The sequence below is a fragment of the Clavelina lepadiformis genome, chromosome 7, assembly GCF_947623445.1.
Source record: "Clavelina lepadiformis chromosome 7, kaClaLepa1.1, whole genome shotgun sequence".
In the NCBI taxonomy this organism is placed as follows: Eukaryota; Metazoa; Chordata; class Ascidiacea; order Aplousobranchia; family Clavelinidae; genus Clavelina; species Clavelina lepadiformis.
The window spans coordinates 19,127,979-19,144,443 of NC_135246.1; the positions used below are offsets into that span (position 1 = coordinate 19,127,979).

Genomic DNA, 16,465 nt, shown 5'->3' on the forward strand with positions numbered 1-16,465 from the left:
TATAAGATTGTGTACGACATAGAATTCTCATCTATCGAATCAGCGAAGCATAACACTGCGTGACGTAATCGATTGCTTCCCTGTTATTGTGCGTGCAGTACGAGTTATCACTTATCAGTCTCTTCTTGCTATTACGTTCAACGCCGCAACATGTCTTTATGCTGTTGCTGTGACAATGTTTTATCTTGATGTATTCGTTCAAAGAAGCTTCAATATAATCAGAATATACATTTGTCGAGGTGAACAATTAATTCTAAGATTAAGAAAAGCAGACAACGACCTTGAGGCTCATTTACATCGAGGACATTAAACAATTCAACAGACAAACGTTGTAGTGATTTGGTCGCCCTTACAGGCTAAGGAACGATAAACAACCACTTCATTACAGGTGTTTTGCGTGTAAAGATTTATCATAAAGTGCTTTTCCATCTCTAACATGTTACCATGAATGTTATAACACCTTATAGGCTTAGACTCTTAGAGCTTAGATATCGCGTTATCAATATAGGCGACATTCAGACGTAGGCTACAATGCCTCAATATACGATTGAGTTAGGCCCAACGTGGAAAACGATGTTAGATTAAAAATAAAACTGATAAAATATTTTAACTTCGGCTAAACTAAACTAAACGAGACATAAGAGCTTTTTCGGGTAACTAAGAGCAACGCTATGACAACTTTATTTTTGCGCATTGTAAATACTTTTTATGTTTTGCAAAGGAAAGCTGTGAGATGGCTGCCAATCCCCATACGTCTGATATCACAACATGTTTTTGAAGCAGCCAAATTTGGTCATTGCCCTGTAAGTTTTTTTATGACTGACAATAATTACAGTATAACGCGTTTATAAGCCTACCCCGAAGATTTAGGTTAACATTGGTCGTGCTTTTTGCCATGAATTAATTAGTTAGCCTACTCACTGCTGCAAATTAACTGAAAAGTCACACATAAGACATATTTGGATTTTATTGACAACAATTGTAGTCTACACAAACTCTTTAGTAAATTGGTGCTTTTAGAACACTCTAAACATTGGTATGATATACATTGGAACATTCAAAAAAAAAGGACATAGAAGAACAACAATGAACTATTAAGAAATAGACCTTCTTTCAAATATCCAAATTTGCTAAAACAGGTTTTCCAATCTCATTGGCCGACCCATCCTTTTCTTTTGCGAGTTTTTGTATATTATTATCGTGCAGATGGTGGCTCTAAATGAAGATTTTTATTTCACAAACGTTCGTAATGATTAAAAAATAACAACTACTGGTTTGTCAAAACGGAAAATTTGGACAAGACTGGCACAGTCAATCAACAAAACCTGAGTTCAGTTATGCTTTCAATTAAGTCTGCTATGTTGAGCAGTGGTATACAAAAAATACTTTTGTAAAAAATCTGTAAAAAATTCTGTAAATTTTTGTAAGCTTACTAGCACAATTTTTCTTATTCACACATAATTTATCTCCATTGGATCCTCAACGTTTAATAGAACATCCATACGTTTGACAAATTGTTATAAGCTATTTGTTGTTATGGGTGTTTTAACCTTTTCTTTGGGAGCAAGTTGACTAAATACCTCATCAAAGGCAGTTTCATATACGGAGGAAGTGCCGCTGTCGAATGTTGTATTCGGAGACCAAAGAACAGATTCGTCATTCGCTGACAGTTTCATGTTAGGAGGTGAGAAAGGCTCTTCCTTTTTGCAATGACTGAGAAATATGTGAAAAATTACCGTCAATGACAAATTTTTGATGTTTATGTCACTTCCTGTCGGCGTTTAGGCTGTAGATAAAATGTAGCCTAATATGGTTTTTCTTTAAAAATTGGTTTTTGTATATTTTATACGTTTAGTATTTGCTTCTTTTATTTTTGTTATTTATCGAACTTATGGGCATTTGGTTGTACAGCTATGTTACGATTCTTTGCTTATGTGTAAAATAAATACTGTGTATTGAAGGGCAATTTTTTATAACTTAGTGCTAAGCCTACCAATTTTGATAAGATGAAATCTAGACTACAAAAAGCAGCGGTTACAGTACTTACCTCATTAAAAGTGTTCCAATGCGTTTGAAATCGTGCACTACATAGAACCACAGACCGTAAATCATTACTGGTGCTGCAAAAGAAAAAATTGTAATAATAAACTGATCGAATGTTTTCACTGCTCTCAATCAATTAAAAGGTGTACCAACATTTGGAGTTCCTATAAATTAAGAATTCGTCCCGGTGGTTCCGAAATTCTAGATCAGGTGTAAGAACTTCGGCCAAATATTCTCTACTTCCTTGGTTCATAATTGTGAAGCCAAACTTAGGGAAAATGCCACTGTGAAAGCAAAAAGCTGTGTGTGTCAACGAACTGGTTGAACTGTCATAACTGGTACAGAATTTTCAATAAATGGAACAAGTTTTTATGCAAGATTAAGGAAATAAGCTTGGCTTACCGTGTATAGACATATAACGTTCCCTCCATTTCAGTTTTCTCCTTAAAAGAGTTAGAACCGTTTTTTATATACAACTCCTAAGTTATTCAACTTTTCATGAGAAATCGCCCACAAACAATTGAAAAGTAGCAACAAAATGTTTAAAGTCAATGTGTCAAGTCAAAAACCCAGCAGGACATAATCGATCAGAGCCTTTAACATAAAACATATGGAAAAAAGATTCACAACTGACACAGGCAACATACCCATTTCCTACTTTGGGAACAGAAAGTATAAACCGCGACTGGACTTGCAAAATCTACGATCTTTGAAATGCAGGGATCTTGGCGCTGAAGTGCTTCTAAATTCGTTCGCATCTGGCCTTCAAACTCCATTATAGCATATAAATTAAGACTGATACTAAAATACCTTAATTGGCATCGATAACAGAAACTTACAGCACTGTCAAAATTAAAGTCTCTTGATGAAATCAATGTTGAAACATAATTGTGGCGTGACGATACTCAACTTCATAAAAGGCAAATTACGTTACGATAAACTTCAAGGCTAGGCTATTGTGTGATCACAGCAGGACGTCATACACAACCAGCAAGTTTCGAAACTTCAACAAACACTGAAACCAATGATTGCGTCACGATCAAATTTTACAAGATAGTACCTCAGACAATTTAAATTGACATGTGAGTGGCTGAAAAACAGAAATCACGTTAAGTACAAAGAACCTACATGTTTTGTAGATAACAATGATAAACAAACACACATCAATAATGTCACCTAGTGGCTTACACTGTACAGCTTGCACAAGCACAGTTATTACGAAAGTCCGCTTTTTCAAAAGTTTGACCCACTTTGCAAGAAAGAAGAATTGTCCAGCAAGCTATAAAACCCCCTAGCTGCAATGTCCTCTTTTCACGATACTATAACTTTAGCATAAAAAATTTCTTTAATAAAAGAAACATAATTTCTATGTAAACTGTGATGAAGATCCACGCACAAGGTTTGCCTAGTAAAAACTGCGCCCCTATGCGGCAGCATTGTACAACATTGAAATATTACCGAGTAAGAAATGAGTTTTAAGTCGGTTTCATTTTGACCATAAATTTCGCTATCAGTAGTAGCAGTAGCTTGAATCAAACACGGAAGCGCAAAGTATTCAACAACGTCCTTCCATCATCGCTTCAAGCTGTTCGTAAATGAACATGCTTACATTTGGTTTGAGAGATTTAGTATATTGTTGTTTGTCTTTCTCCACAAAAAAGCTTTGTTTCTCTTGCTTATGGTGATGCTGCTACTGATGTTTCGTACAGTGAATAAAAGCCTTTCCGAAGCGGCATGCAGCTGCACACGCGACTTACCGTCAATAACTGGGCCGAGTATTGCAATGAAGCACTTCAGCGGTGGCGACACCCCGACTGGCGAGCGCTAGAAATAGTCGCCATCCCCATAGTTAGAATCCGTGCTTGAGGCGATTGAATAAAACATATGCTAACTGAACATCTTTACATTTGGAATTAAGGTAAAATTTTTCAGAGAAAAATAATTGTTTCCATACCAGTGTCTATTACTTGCAATGAACCCGTGGAAGCAATCAAATGAAAATGTTCAGTTTTATGACAAACAGGCCTCTTACACTTTCCAGGCGGTACCTCAAAAAAACTTTGCTATGCTCATTGTTTAGCAACGTCAGGCTAAACGGCCAACGACTTCTTTACATCCACAAAACGTTTTCTTACTAGCAAGTCCACCGCAAGCCTCAAGCAACGAAATTGACACACAGACGGAATGCTTGGTTGATTGCATTCCTTGATTAGAAGAATTTTTCATCAACTTTTTACCTTGTGGCCGCTTTTTGCTGCAGTACACATGTAACAGCCGTTTCTTTTAATATATTTTGACTGCAATGCAAGCCTAAATAGCCGTTACCATCGTTACATCATCTTATTTCGAAAAATTGATAACATTCGGCAGTTCGATGTATATTGTAATGAATTAATGACAATGTTTACAAGCAAATTTTTTTCCCACGCCTTAAAGTGGAACATCGGGCAACCGTTCTGCCCATGTTTACCTAACATGTAAAAAACAATATAATTATCTTGTTTGGTTTACTTCTTTGTCCAACCACGTAAAGTTAAACGAGGAAATCTCTATTCGATCACTTCCACTGGTCAGCGAAATCCCTACAACATGCTTTCTTGTGAAGTGGAAGGATTCTATCGCAACTAGAATCTTTTACCATTGACACCATGTGATGGTCACAACCGAACAACACCAACTTCCTAAGGTATAACTACACGTTTGATAGCACCAATAAACAAACAAAGAGAAATAAAACAAAATACGTCATTTAGCGGAAGTTTTTTATACATTTTTAGATGACGTCATTGCTAAACTGTAAAACTGTTTGTAAATGAATGCTCAAAAAACAAGATTGTGACTTGCAATACATGAACAAATAGGTGTCTTTAAGCAATTTTTAACCGTTAAATGTGATTTCAATGCATTTTTTGAGGCAATGAACGCATTCTTTGAAAAACTTATTCCACTTTTTTTTCATACAAATAAGTGAACTTAGTATCTTGCCTTTATCTTTTGGTATAAAAACGGAAAAAACCCAGAAATTGCATATTTAAGGAAAAGGTTGCTTGCGAAGCAAGGACAAAACTTGAATAAGTGTTGACGTAATTCTACTCCGCGTCAAACTGATTTGCTTCAGCGATTTTCTGAAGAAAAATAACAAAACTTGGTCTACCCAGGGTTGGAAAAAAGCGGTGAAATCGAAAGAAAAAAGCCGTGTGTTTGCAATAATAGCGCGAAGGAAGTTAGCTCGTGATCCTTGCGTAAACGCTTTAAAAGTACAAGGTCAATCAATGCAATGCAAGCCTTTTTGTGCTAAAGTTTTAGCAAGAAAATGTAGTGAGCTCACAATAGAACTTTAATGATATGAAACAATTAACAGCGTCAGGAAAACGTCTCGTAATTTAAAAATTTTTTCACTGGGATTTAGCTTAAATTGATTCTGTAATCAAATTAGAACCTCCAGTGCAAAAGACTTCATCTGAGATGCTGGCATCCTTAAAATCGGAGTTTTTATCCGGGCCCGATACAGATGAAGTAGAATATGACAGGAACGGTCAAATATCGTTTCTAAAGCTTGCGGACAAGTAAGTAATAGAAGGTTGCAAAAATGCATTATTTTTGTTTATTTTCACGGTGGTATAGTTTTCGGGCATTTCTTCATAAGAAATTTCAGCAATGCTTTTTACTGTTGCATTCACAGTACTGAAGTGTTTATTTTGCGTTAGGACCGGCATCAAAGTGCCTTACTCGAGTAAAGCAGCTCCGGCATAGCTCAGTACCGTTAGCGCAAAACACCTCTATTTAGCCGCGTTTTTATGAACAGCGAAGTCTGTCACGCAACTCCTCCAAGCACGCAACTGACAACGAAACTAAACTTTTTCTTTTCTTTATTCTGCAGACACCGACAGTCTGGTTTTTATAATGACGTCACGATACGCGTGAATGGTCGCGACTTCGGGGCGAACAAAATGGTTTTGGGGAGTTTTTCAAAATATTTCCATGAGCAATTCACAGTCAAGGTAAGAGCGTATGCTGGTGGGCTTGGTGATAATTTTTCGAAAAATCTCAAATCTAAGTTAAATTCTTATCGTTTTCATAAGTGCAAGCTATAAGCTGATAACGAAACGAACGGGTTGTGTTTATGTTTTTGCTTGCATTTTAGTGAATTCCGATGTTCTTAAAATGCTGTTTATACTGTACAAGTGGGGTAAATCCGAGCAAACAAAACACACCACACTTTTTGCTAATCTTCGTGTTTTCGACATTTAGAAACCAAACCAGGAGGTGATAAATATAGAGGATGCCGATGCGGAGAGTGTTCGACTTTTGATAGAGTTCATTTACACCGAGTCGATCACCGTCACTAAGGAGAACGTATACGATCTACTGGCGACCGCCGACTTGCTGTGTGTTGACGGTAACACTTTCATTTTATGGAAAATTTAGGGTTAAAATATTTGGCGCAGTGTGACTTTGAAATTCTTTGGAGGCTAAACACCACGCTTGAGTTAAGATTTGTGTGTGCATTTGCGCGCGTATTTGCATATCCTGTAAAGGCGGAATTTTACGTTGAAATTGAACACTGCTCGTGCGGTCTTCTGAAATTACACCGACGGAAAACACCTGAACTTCATTTGCACATAAACTGATGAAAGCAATACAATGGAAATCTAAGAAAAATCTTTTTGTTAACAGTTTGGTCCCTAATTTGTCAAAATGAGGAAGAATATACCAGAACCCTAACTGCAAAAAATAATACAGTATTAAGTAGTTTAATTGAAATTTAGCGAAATTCCTTCAGTTAACAACTAGGCACCTAATTTGTGAAAATAGAGATACATATAGTAGGGTTGCCATACCGTCCGGAAAATTCCGGACATGTCCGGAATGTAGCGTTAAATTTTGCGTCCGGGAGGAATTTTAAAAAATGCTCAAATGTCCGGAATTTTATGATGGGCGTTTTGGGGGAATTAGAATTGCGGGAATAATCCTGTAAATCAGGGGTGTCCAACACGTGGCACGCGACGTGTCTGACCTAGACCCTAGCCTAGAGATCACCATAGTCTAACCCTAGCCTAGAGATCACCAGAGGTCAAATCAGAAAAAGCCCAATAGCCTAGTGAATTCACGACACTATGTTCAAAAATCCACTCCGGTATACAATGGATAGGCAAAGCATTGCTAGTGTGACGTCATATTGACAGACAATGTGTTCATACCTCATTTTTAAAAACCGCTAGTGGGCACTAAAAAGTGTCCGGATTTTAGGCCACGAAAATATGGTAACCCTAACATATAGGCTACCGGGTTCTGTTCATTTAGAGACTTAGACCCATGCTTTTGGTCAATAACAATATTCTAGTTTGATGAACTTTGAACCCTATCAACTTCAGAGGTCAAACAGTTTTGCGCCCTTTATCTCGCCCGTTGTTTGTGCCCAAGAAACGTCTGGGTTGTCAGAAGTCTGGGTGATTACAACAATCACAGCAAAATGCTGGTGGAGATGGCGGATGCGTATTTGAGGAATAATTCGGAACAAATCCTCGGTAATCAAGATGACGTCAATCCGCTGATGGCCGGCCAGATGAAAATTGGCATTCAGGCCAGGAACAAAAAGGTTTGAGGTTGAGCAAATAATTTCAAAACTCCTGCCAATAAATTTTATTGCCAAAACGCTTGACACAAAAGACGAAAGATGGCTTAAAATTCGTGAAGAATTCAAAAACAGCAATTAAATAGAGGTTTGATTGATGAAGGTTTTATCAACATGCAGGTGATTTCGGAAGAGTCGATGTTCAAGAAATTGATTTTGTGGGTGAAATACAACCAGGAAGATCGAAGGAAAAAATTTCCCAATCTTTTTCGGTTGTTAAACTTGGGTAGCATGTCACATTATTCATTGGAAGAAGTTGTGGCCAACGAGGTAAGAATTTAGCAAAAGAACTTCTTTTCTATAGTTCCCATCATGACAAATTGTCTTCCGTTTTATCTCCGCATTCTTCTGCGGAGTTTGAAACTCTCGAAGTCAACTGTATTGTTGCTATTCTGAAACAAATTCATTTGGTTAAATCAACAATTTCTAAGCTTTCTTCTGAACAAAACAATTAACTAGAAATGACCTTGACCCTGCTTATATGTTATGTTGCACGTTTTGACAAGAATGTTTTAAGAGATAAAGATGACGTCAGTTTACGAGAAACATGTTTCAGGAACTGGTCAGAGAAAACACGGCTTGCTACGAACTCTACGTCGCGACCTTGCGGGACAATTTTAATAAAGCACGCCGGCGGAGAGAAAGTGAAATCAGCCGTGAGTTTTATGTGCATGTTTTTTCATATTTTTTTATGTGCAGCGGCCGATTGTGACTTTCAGCGCGATTGAAAATTTTAGATGTAATCTATTTAGATTAATAAATATTGAAAACTAAGTTTGTAAAATTGTTTTTCAGAGGCTACAAATTTTCTCGTGCTCGGGGGAAAATCCCCTACAAATGACGTAATACAGCTGGACACCAACAAATTTGAATGGAGAACATTTCCGGTTAGTTTAATAAACTTAAGTCCGGTTATATCCGTCGGTGCAGAGACATAAAAAGTCCAAGTAACGAGAATTTTGCTTCTTAGTTCCTGCTGGTTGTTTTCACACGAGAAGGGGCCTTATTATGTAATTATATTACAGACTTATTTTCCTACTTTTACCAGAAAACAACAAACACAAGGTTGGGGTCTTCAGCAGCTACGGTCCAGGACAGAGTGTACATAGTGGGAGGCCTTAGCCAAGACTTGGCAACTTGCAGAGCAACCGATAAAGTTGAGTTTTGGGATTTTGGTCAAACCGGCCAGCAGCGCTGGGTCAAAACCTCGCCAATGAAAAAGAAAAGATACGTCACAGGAGCCGTAGCTTTGAACGGTAGGTGCAAAATTGATTTTAGCGTAGCACGAACGCTGTAAGCCTAAACCAGATGCTTGGATCGGGTGGTCATGCTAATCTTTCATCGTTATGACACCGTAGCATCGTAAATATCCAGATCACTCAATGGCCAAAAATAAACTAGGCTATAGCCTACAATATAAAGAGAAATAAACGATATCGTTTGATATATTATGTGTTAATACCATAGACACCTCTATTTAAGGTGTCTATGGTTAATACGCAAAAAGCGCCAGACTATCATTTAATTTATTTTGTGACCATGCATAGTCTCCTCGTGGAAGCTAACCGCATGGGCCTACGCCAAAGAAGCAACTGTCTATCATCATGCATCAATATAGCAGCCTAATTGCTTTAAACAAAGGTATGTTTACATTCAGGTAATCTGCTGGTGGTGGGAGGAGCAGACGAAATGGGATATTTCTTGGCATCCTCCGAAACATACGACCCAATACGAGACGAGTGGAATCTATGGCGGAACATGAACAAGATGATATCTGCCCACGCGGTGGCAGTGTGCAGAGGTCATTCCCCTAAATAAAAACCATTTAGACTGAAATTGCGACCTATCATTTTGTTTTGATGACTGCTGACAAACGACTTTTAGAAGAGACAAATTTTCATGACTGTCAGAAGCAACAGAACTTATTCGTTAACTTTCTTGAAAAATTCTTTGTTAAGCTGCTTTTCCGGGAAAATTTTTCAGGCTCCGTTTACGTCATTGGCGGTCACGACACTAGAAAAGTTTTGTCCAATGGGGAAAGATGTGATGCAAGATCAGGAGAATGGGAAGAAATCGCCCCGATGAGGAATGCACGACGGTGGCCGGCTGCGGCTGTGCTAGGCGACACAATCTACGCTATAGGTGAAGAATTTATCTATCAAATTGTTGCCAGTAATAGCCTGTTAAATTAGACTCAAATATTTTCCTGTTTAGACAAAAATGTGCCCGCAAATCATTAAAAAAACAGAGAATTTCATGATTAAGCCCCTTCAAGCTTACTAAGGCTCTTAAAGCTTCTAGCTCTAATCTCTTCATTTTCTAACCACCGCAAAAACACTGTTGGCCTATTTTAAGCGCACATTCGTTCTTCAGGTGGCGATGAAACTGGCGACAAGAAATCCCCGTTGGACACTGTCGAAGCCTATGACGTCAGAGCAAACGCTTGGAGGTCGGTGGATTGTTTGACCAATCAGAGAAGAGGCTGCGGCGCATGCGCAGTAGGCGGGAAGATTTACTGCGTTGGAGGGTGAGTTGCGAAAAGTACTAAGAAATAAATACCATTGACATCGTAGATAATTAAAAGCATAAACATTACATTACTGTCAATGCACTTGTTTTGGTTGTCGTTAAACTTCGCCAATACATGATTTTTTAACACTCCGTGTCTGTTGAGAGCCAGCGTGCCCGAGCATTACACCTTTGTTTGTAAAATTCTTTAGTTCCTGGTAGCCGTGCAGCAAAATGGCAAACGAAGCAAAAAATCACAAAGCCCTCGCTTTGAGTGGAGCCGGACAAAGCTTCTTAAAGCAAATTAAACAACCAGCTTTAAATCTTCTTCCCGTTTCAGAGCAGACGCGTCCGTTACGCACACCACCGTCGAGTGCTATGACCCGGTAGGAGACGAATGGTCCGCTCTTCTTAAGGAAGCCGACTCTGAGCTGCTGTACCCTGCCGTGGCTGTGATGCCGGTCACGTGACCGAGAATTGAGGAAATTTTTGCTTCTATGGTTACTTTGCGATTGTGTTTGGAATATCAAATAACTCGCGTTGCACATAGTTTTTTTTGTCTGCAGTTAATCTCGGAAATAAAACGACATACAATATCCTACATGGGTGTATTGCTGATATGATTTCGTCACCAGGCCCAGAACACACCATTCCAAGTAAATACCCTTTTCTGCGACTTGCTTTACAGTTCTTTCCGACTCGGAGAAAATGATAAAAAAGTGAACGAACGAACGTCATATTTCTTCATTAAACCATTGTGTAGGTGCCGGTCACTCTCCGCTTCGTTGAGCACAGGACAGAAATGAATTAAAAACACAATTTAAATTGACAACACGGAGATGAGCCAAAACGTTTGCAAACTCACCTTTCATTAAATTTCTTTGTAAAAAAAGTCTCGGTTATAGAGCGAAGTAACTTTTAATATCATCTTTCTTCTGCAATAACACCAACTTACTCACAACGTAATACAAAAACGTTTAGTTAACTCAAATCTGTGCACAATAGTCATGAAATAAGTGCAGCAAGCAATCAACTAGTTACGAAATGGCAGCAGATAAATGAAACTCGTCGAAAAGTTAAAACTGTGTATCAGTTATAAATAAAAGAAATTTTATTAGAACTAAAGCCCAGTGACATATTATATCTTTGAGTAGCGGAAAGTTCAGAAGGTAGAGATATTATGACAAGAACAACACTTCACAACCACGCATTAGCGCATTCACTGCCAATGACAAAGCATTAACGATCGGGATACTTGAGCTGGGGTAATAATGATTGACACTTCCGAAGCAGTTTATCACATAATACACGATAACAATAGGTAACATTGTATGAATATGAAGCACATGATTAAATAATATAATTATACAAGAACACGAGAGGAAATGACTTCTAGATTATGAGCAACTTGACTAATATAATGCACGATAGAACAAAAACTAAATGGAATGCAAAGACACAAGTAAGAACGCCAAACAACTAAAATTGAACGGTTCATCATGATTTTAGAATTATCAGAAACACTTTATCAGCAACACTATCCATACTATGATTGAGTTAATGTAGCAATAAGCGGCAAAACTAGCCAAAACACACACTAAATCAAAGCGAGTTGTATTTTGTCACAAAGAGTAACTTTCTAACAATGCACGTCCAAGCAATAGTTATGATATTTAACACTAACAACAACTGCTAAAATATAAAAATGAAAGTAGATCATCGTAGCAGAAAATGCATGATGTGCAAATATGAAAACTTACATAACGTAAACACAAATGGCTCTGTGCATTCAGTGCAAAACACTTCAAGTGTGTACTGTTTTGCTTTCAATAAGAAACACTGCAGTAACTGTGACATGAACGAATAACTTCAACGTGTAACTCACAGTTCAGTTGTCAATTGTTGATATTTCAAAAGGATCGCTCAAAGCCAATAAGCAAGACATCTTATTGCTGTAATACCCAACACGATATTTACCAGTTTCCTTTATCTTGCTGGTTGAAAACTTACAGCTTTGTGTCAATTCTCCAGCTTTGTTGGGTTTTGTTTTCATTTTTGGCACATCCATCCAGGCTTTGTAAGCTCGATATTCAGTGAATGGAGTCTGAAACAAATTGATGCAGAAGCTACTATGACGTTAAATTAATTATGTTCATGAATGAAATTAATTATTTTTAGTGGGATATTTTCCACTTCCCACTAAGTTGAAATAATTTTAAGTGATCTAAAAGTAGTTTACATTATACTGGATGAGGTTTTTAAAGGAGATGTTTTCAAAACTTCGCCACAAAATACCTGATATAAAGCCAAATAATCCTTGTCCTTGGGTTGCATGTGCTTTCTATAGGTTACTTGGAATTCACCTTTTGATTTGGCAACCCATGAACCAAGTATTTCAATGTCAACCAAGCAAGAATTATCATTCCGTGGTAACTAGCATGACAAAACAAGTTATAAAAAATAAAATATGATCATTTCAAAAGCACTCGATCTTCATATAATTTCAAAATATTTTGAGTGAGAGTTAAAATATAAAATATGAATACTTCCAGGAAATTGGACTCAAATTTTCAACTTACTGTAACGATGCATTCTGCCACTACAGGCTTATGATCACTGTTCTGAAAATCCATGAGACTCGTATATGACCCTTTTATTATCTGAATGTCAGATTGCGGAACTGAGTCATGTGGTTTAATTGAAAACAAGTGAAGCATTCTTGCAACTAAAACATAGTTAAGTACTGTGCGTCAAAATCTCGTGGCAAAAAATGATTTCACTTTCATTCAAAATTAACTTCATTGCTAGAACAAACCACGGCTGTAAAAGTCACTCACATGCACTACGCATGGTACGAGAATGTGGACTGACTCGATACAGTATACGATCGGTCCACGCTGGGACTCGCTGCTTTTCACTTGTGTCATACGAGTCGGAGTCAACATCAAACTAAAAAGAAACAAGTTAACGCTGTATATAAATATTTTTGCTGACTGATGCAACCAACCTTGTACGATGGCGGAAATGTTATCGCAGCTTCACAAAATTCTGATATAACTCCCTTGTGTTTCATATGTTTTATCAGCTGCAAAATAAGTATTGCCATTAACGTACAGTGTGCAAATTGCAACTTGAATCCAATCAAGTTTGCAATGGATTGAAATGATGGAAAAGCTAAAAACCAATTTGAGTTTGCAAATTTGGGAAAATTGGATCTTATGCACAAATAGCTTTAAGCATGATTGTATAAAGACCTGATCCTTATGGAGGAGTTTATCGTATTCTTTCTTCACAATCATTGACACAACTTCTTCTTTTGAGAACTTCTCAATTCTCCAATTCATGTCACCAAGCCATAAAACCAAGCTTAATTGGCAAAAGTTGTAATTCTTAAGTTACAGATCATGAATCAGCATAAGTCTTAAATACACTCGTAGAGAAGAAATTCTTCACTTCAGCACATGAACCAATGTCACACATTCAAGGTTATGTTTATTAGGCTACTTCATATTAAAATAACGTACTCATGACTTTGAATGGTTGCTCTTCTCTTGAAATTGATCTCCTTGAAAATCTCTAAAACATCTTCCATCCGCTCATGATCCTTGTCCCGATGAGCAGCGAGATGCGTATTGAGGAAGCAAACGTTTTCATTGTAAATATTTGCTGATATCGCAACACCACCCTTGTTCCCCTGCACAATATGCCATCAGAATTCTGCATTTGCCACCACAACCATGTATTTTTAGACTGGTTGATGTAGTTGTTTCAGAAATTCATCAGATTTGTTGTTTTGTTGATTTATAAGGTTTTTCTTAATGATTTCTTATTTCATGAAAAAGTGCAATCGTGTACAAACCCAGACTCTGCCAATCCCGGTTCTTTCCACATCAGTCCGAATGAAATGAATGAATGGAAGATGTGAGATGTGGGCAAATACTGAGAGAGAGATCGCTTGGACTTTCACGTTTTCAATCTTAACCGAATATGCAAAACATTTGCAAAATACAAAAAACACACAAAAACAACTACCAACCTAATGGAGTTGAACCAACCAACCAACCCTATGTACCAAAAAATAGTCACGCTTCGACAGAATATTCAGCAAAACCTCAGCCCAGTCGTCATATGTTTCAGAAGCAAAGTTAAGGATTCTTGACGCTGTGTCACCAAAGTCTACTTTAATTTCTTGCAACCTAATAAACAATTAAGAAACACAAATCTAATCCATTGCATCACCGGCACCAAGTAAAACACGGGCAAATAGTGGAGCCAACTGCAACTCACCCGACCATGTAGATGTCAGCACATTCTGTCGAATCAAGTTTCAGCAATTTGACAATATCGTCGTCAACAACAGGGTCTGTGTTGCCAACATTCCAAGTGCAAAGACGAACTCTTTGAAGAAAAAACAAAAAATCTTGTAATGTAGACATAGTGTGTTACTAACACATAAGCAGTTTATCCAAAGAGATAACATTTTAAAATATGTGCGCTCCCTACAACGGTCAAAATAGCCTATGGTTCATGCACTTACTTAACCTCCTTCATACTCGTGAAGTTGTTTACTGATTATTTAAAGAAGACCCAAGCTCAAGCTGTTCATCAAATGCACTTTATTTAAGAACTGGAAAAATAAAAAGTCAACCAAAATAAGAAGTTATTTTCGAGTACCATCCAACCTAAAGCATGTTTCAATTGTCGTGAAACAATATGTGATTTCAAGTTTTCGGACAATTTAGACCGTGCAATAGTTGTTATTCACAATAAACACATAAAATCATCTTTTATCTCATTATCTGGAAAACTGACATTACAATATAGGCCTACTCAGAATGGCGCAATCGGAAGTGCCATAATGAAATAGGCTAAATTCTTCAAATAAAGATTTAATTTTAAAATGTTTCCGCCTATGCTAAAAAGGATGAATGAAATGAGCGTACGCCACTCGTATGTTTTCATTGAACTATTGTGTAGATGGCAATATAAACCCATTTTGGGGAGCACAGGACAGACTGTAATTAATCATACAGAGTGAACATTTCACCATATGTAGGTTAGGTTACGCCACCCATATAGTTAAAGATAGATTAGGAGAATGGGTATGGCATGGAAAAAGTCGATTTAAGCTATTTAGGCCTATAAGATTTAATTGAAGTTAGCTTTACATTAGAAGGAAGATTTAGGTTACTACCGGTATGTCAGCATGTCGTAATATTTAAGCTAGCTTAACAAGAAACCATGAAAAATTGCTTTGAACGTAAGATTTTTTTTCCAGTGAAATACTGAAATAGTGGCAGGCTCGCAGTCTTAATCATAACACATGTTTGATTGACAGCACCGAGTTCCGGAGTTGATCTAACTATTACTAAAACCTTTGCAAACTCACCTTTTTGGGAAGGTTCATTCATTCATTGTAAGGGGATAAAAAATTGTTCTGACGCAGAGCAAGTGCTTAATCACAGAATACTAACAACAAGCCTAATTAATGCAATGCTTATCAAGCACATCAAGAAGTACAATTATTTTGCCCTTTGGCGCTATCATCACTTGGCCAAGACTTTCCTCAGTCCCAGAGAGAAGGTTAATTATAATGATCATACCACATCATCCCTAACCATTGGCGTATGCAGAAAATTTTCATGGGGAGGATTTTGCAAGGTCGCCCACTAAATTTGGTATGGTCTGGTAATGGTATCATAATCTTTATCCACGGACTGAGGAAAATGTTTTTACATAACTTAAACTCGGCGATGAGTCCTCATCATTGGAGAACCGGTTACGAAGCTTGTGGTAGCGCAAATTTCGATGGATACACATGTTTACTTCATTTTTTTGATTTTTGAGTTTTTACTGCCCGAATTTGGAAATGTATATTAGCACCACTGCAAAGGAGCAAGTGGCCTTAGTGCCTTGTCCAAGGGCATTACAGGAATAGCGGTACTGGGTATCGAACACGGGCCGCAATTATCCAATGCCAGCGGCCTAACCACTTCGTAACCGAGTCGATAATTTAGTGATAATTACCGCTCTGGTTACCGAGCTAGTTATGCAAGCTTTGAAACAAAAGTAATTTGCGAAATATTATTAGAGCGTTTATGACCAAACCAAAAACACTGGTTGGGAATTTCCCTATAAGGTTATTTTCAATTGCAGAAATTTCGAGAACTTGCTCAGAGCTGGCCTAATGCGTACCGGATGCTAATTTTGGTGGATCAGGTGACATGGAAAATATAGAGCCTGCTACTTTAAATCGGGTTGCATCAAAATCTCGTAATT

General features: G+C 37.6%; 3 protein-coding genes across 4 annotated transcripts; 1 reads left to right on the top strand and 2 right to left on the bottom strand.

The window, feature by feature from the left end:
* Positions 1 to 949: 949 nt before the first annotated feature.
* Positions 950 to 4,516, bottom strand: LOC143465276 (mRNA-decapping enzyme 1B-like). Of its 2 annotated transcripts, none has more exons than XM_076963493.1 (6): positions 2,691 to 4,516; positions 2,446 to 2,486; positions 2,197 to 2,327; positions 2,048 to 2,120; positions 1,551 to 1,713; positions 950 to 1,215 (listed from the first exon to the last, which is right to left on the bottom strand). In XM_076963493.1, the coding sequence occupies exons 1-6, from the start codon at positions 2,817 to 2,819 to the stop codon at positions 1,114 to 1,116; spliced, it is 639 nt and encodes a 212-aa protein (XP_076819608.1). In that variant the 5' UTR covers positions 2,820 to 4,516; the 3' UTR covers positions 950 to 1,113. The 2 variants fall into 2 exon arrangements, with proteins under 2 accessions (XP_076819608.1, XP_076819609.1); XM_076963494.1 differs by having other exon boundaries at positions 1,581 to 1,713; positions 2,691 to 4,507.
* Positions 4,517 to 5,294: 778 nt separating this feature from the next.
* LOC143465622 (kelch-like protein 12) lies at positions 5,295 to 10,784 on the top strand. The gene is made up of 12 exons (XM_076964012.1): positions 5,295 to 5,609; positions 5,924 to 6,044; positions 6,295 to 6,442; positions 7,419 to 7,642; positions 7,799 to 7,948; positions 8,235 to 8,334; positions 8,474 to 8,565; positions 8,727 to 8,934; positions 9,336 to 9,479; positions 9,662 to 9,820; positions 10,052 to 10,205; positions 10,527 to 10,784. The coding sequence occupies exons 1-12, from the start codon at positions 5,509 to 5,511 to the stop codon at positions 10,654 to 10,656; spliced, it is 1,731 nt and encodes a 576-aa protein (XP_076820127.1). The 5' UTR covers positions 5,295 to 5,508; the 3' UTR covers positions 10,657 to 10,784.
* A 301-nt stretch (positions 10,785 to 11,085) lies between these two features.
* On the bottom strand, positions 11,086 to 16,180 carry LOC143465624 (phosphatidylinositol 4,5-bisphosphate 5-phosphatase A-like). Its single transcript, XM_076964015.1, has 12 exons — positions 15,576 to 16,180; positions 14,724 to 14,813; positions 14,474 to 14,584; positions 14,259 to 14,382; positions 14,046 to 14,162; positions 13,711 to 13,880; positions 13,441 to 13,552; positions 13,194 to 13,271; positions 13,024 to 13,135; positions 12,766 to 12,911; positions 12,482 to 12,619; positions 11,086 to 12,290 (listed from the first exon to the last, which is right to left on the bottom strand). Exons 2-12 carry the CDS (start codon positions 14,735 to 14,737, stop codon positions 12,075 to 12,077), a joined length of 1,338 nt encoding a protein of 445 aa, XP_076820130.1. The 5' UTR covers positions 14,738 to 14,813; positions 15,576 to 16,180; the 3' UTR covers positions 11,086 to 12,074.
* Between the last annotated feature and the right edge of the window lie 285 nt (positions 16,181 to 16,465).

Coding starts and splice junctions, on each gene's coding strand:
- LOC143465622 (XM_076964012.1), top strand. CDS start 5,509: ATGCTGGCATCCTTAAAATCGGAGTTTTTATCCGGGCCCGATACAGAT. Junction 5,610..5,923: donor TTTCTAAAGCTTGCGGACAA/GTAAGTAATAGA, acceptor TTTATTCTGCAG/ACACCGACAGTCTGGTTTTT. Junction 10,206..10,526: donor AAGATTTACTGCGTTGGAGG/GTGAGTTGCGAA, acceptor TTCCCGTTTCAG/AGCAGACGCGTCCGTTACGC.
- LOC143465624 (XM_076964015.1), bottom strand. Junction 13,272..13,440: donor AACTCCTCCATAAGGATCAG/GTCTTTATACAA, acceptor CTTATTTTGCAG/CTGATAAAACATATGAAACA. Junction 12,620..12,765: donor TGGCAGAATGCATCGTTACA/GTAAGTTGAAAA, acceptor TTGTCATGCTAG/TTACCACGGAATGATAATTC.
- LOC143465276 (XM_076963493.1), bottom strand. CDS start 2,819: ATGGAGTTTGAAGGCCAGATGCGAACGAATTTAGAAGCACTTCAGCGC. Junction 2,328..2,445: donor ACGTTATATGTCTATACACG/GTAAGCCAAGCT, acceptor TTGCTTTCACAG/TGGCATTTTCCCTAAGTTTG. Junction 2,121..2,196: donor AATTTATAGGAACTCCAAAT/GTTGGTACACCT, acceptor TTTCTTTTGCAG/CACCAGTAATGATTTACGGT.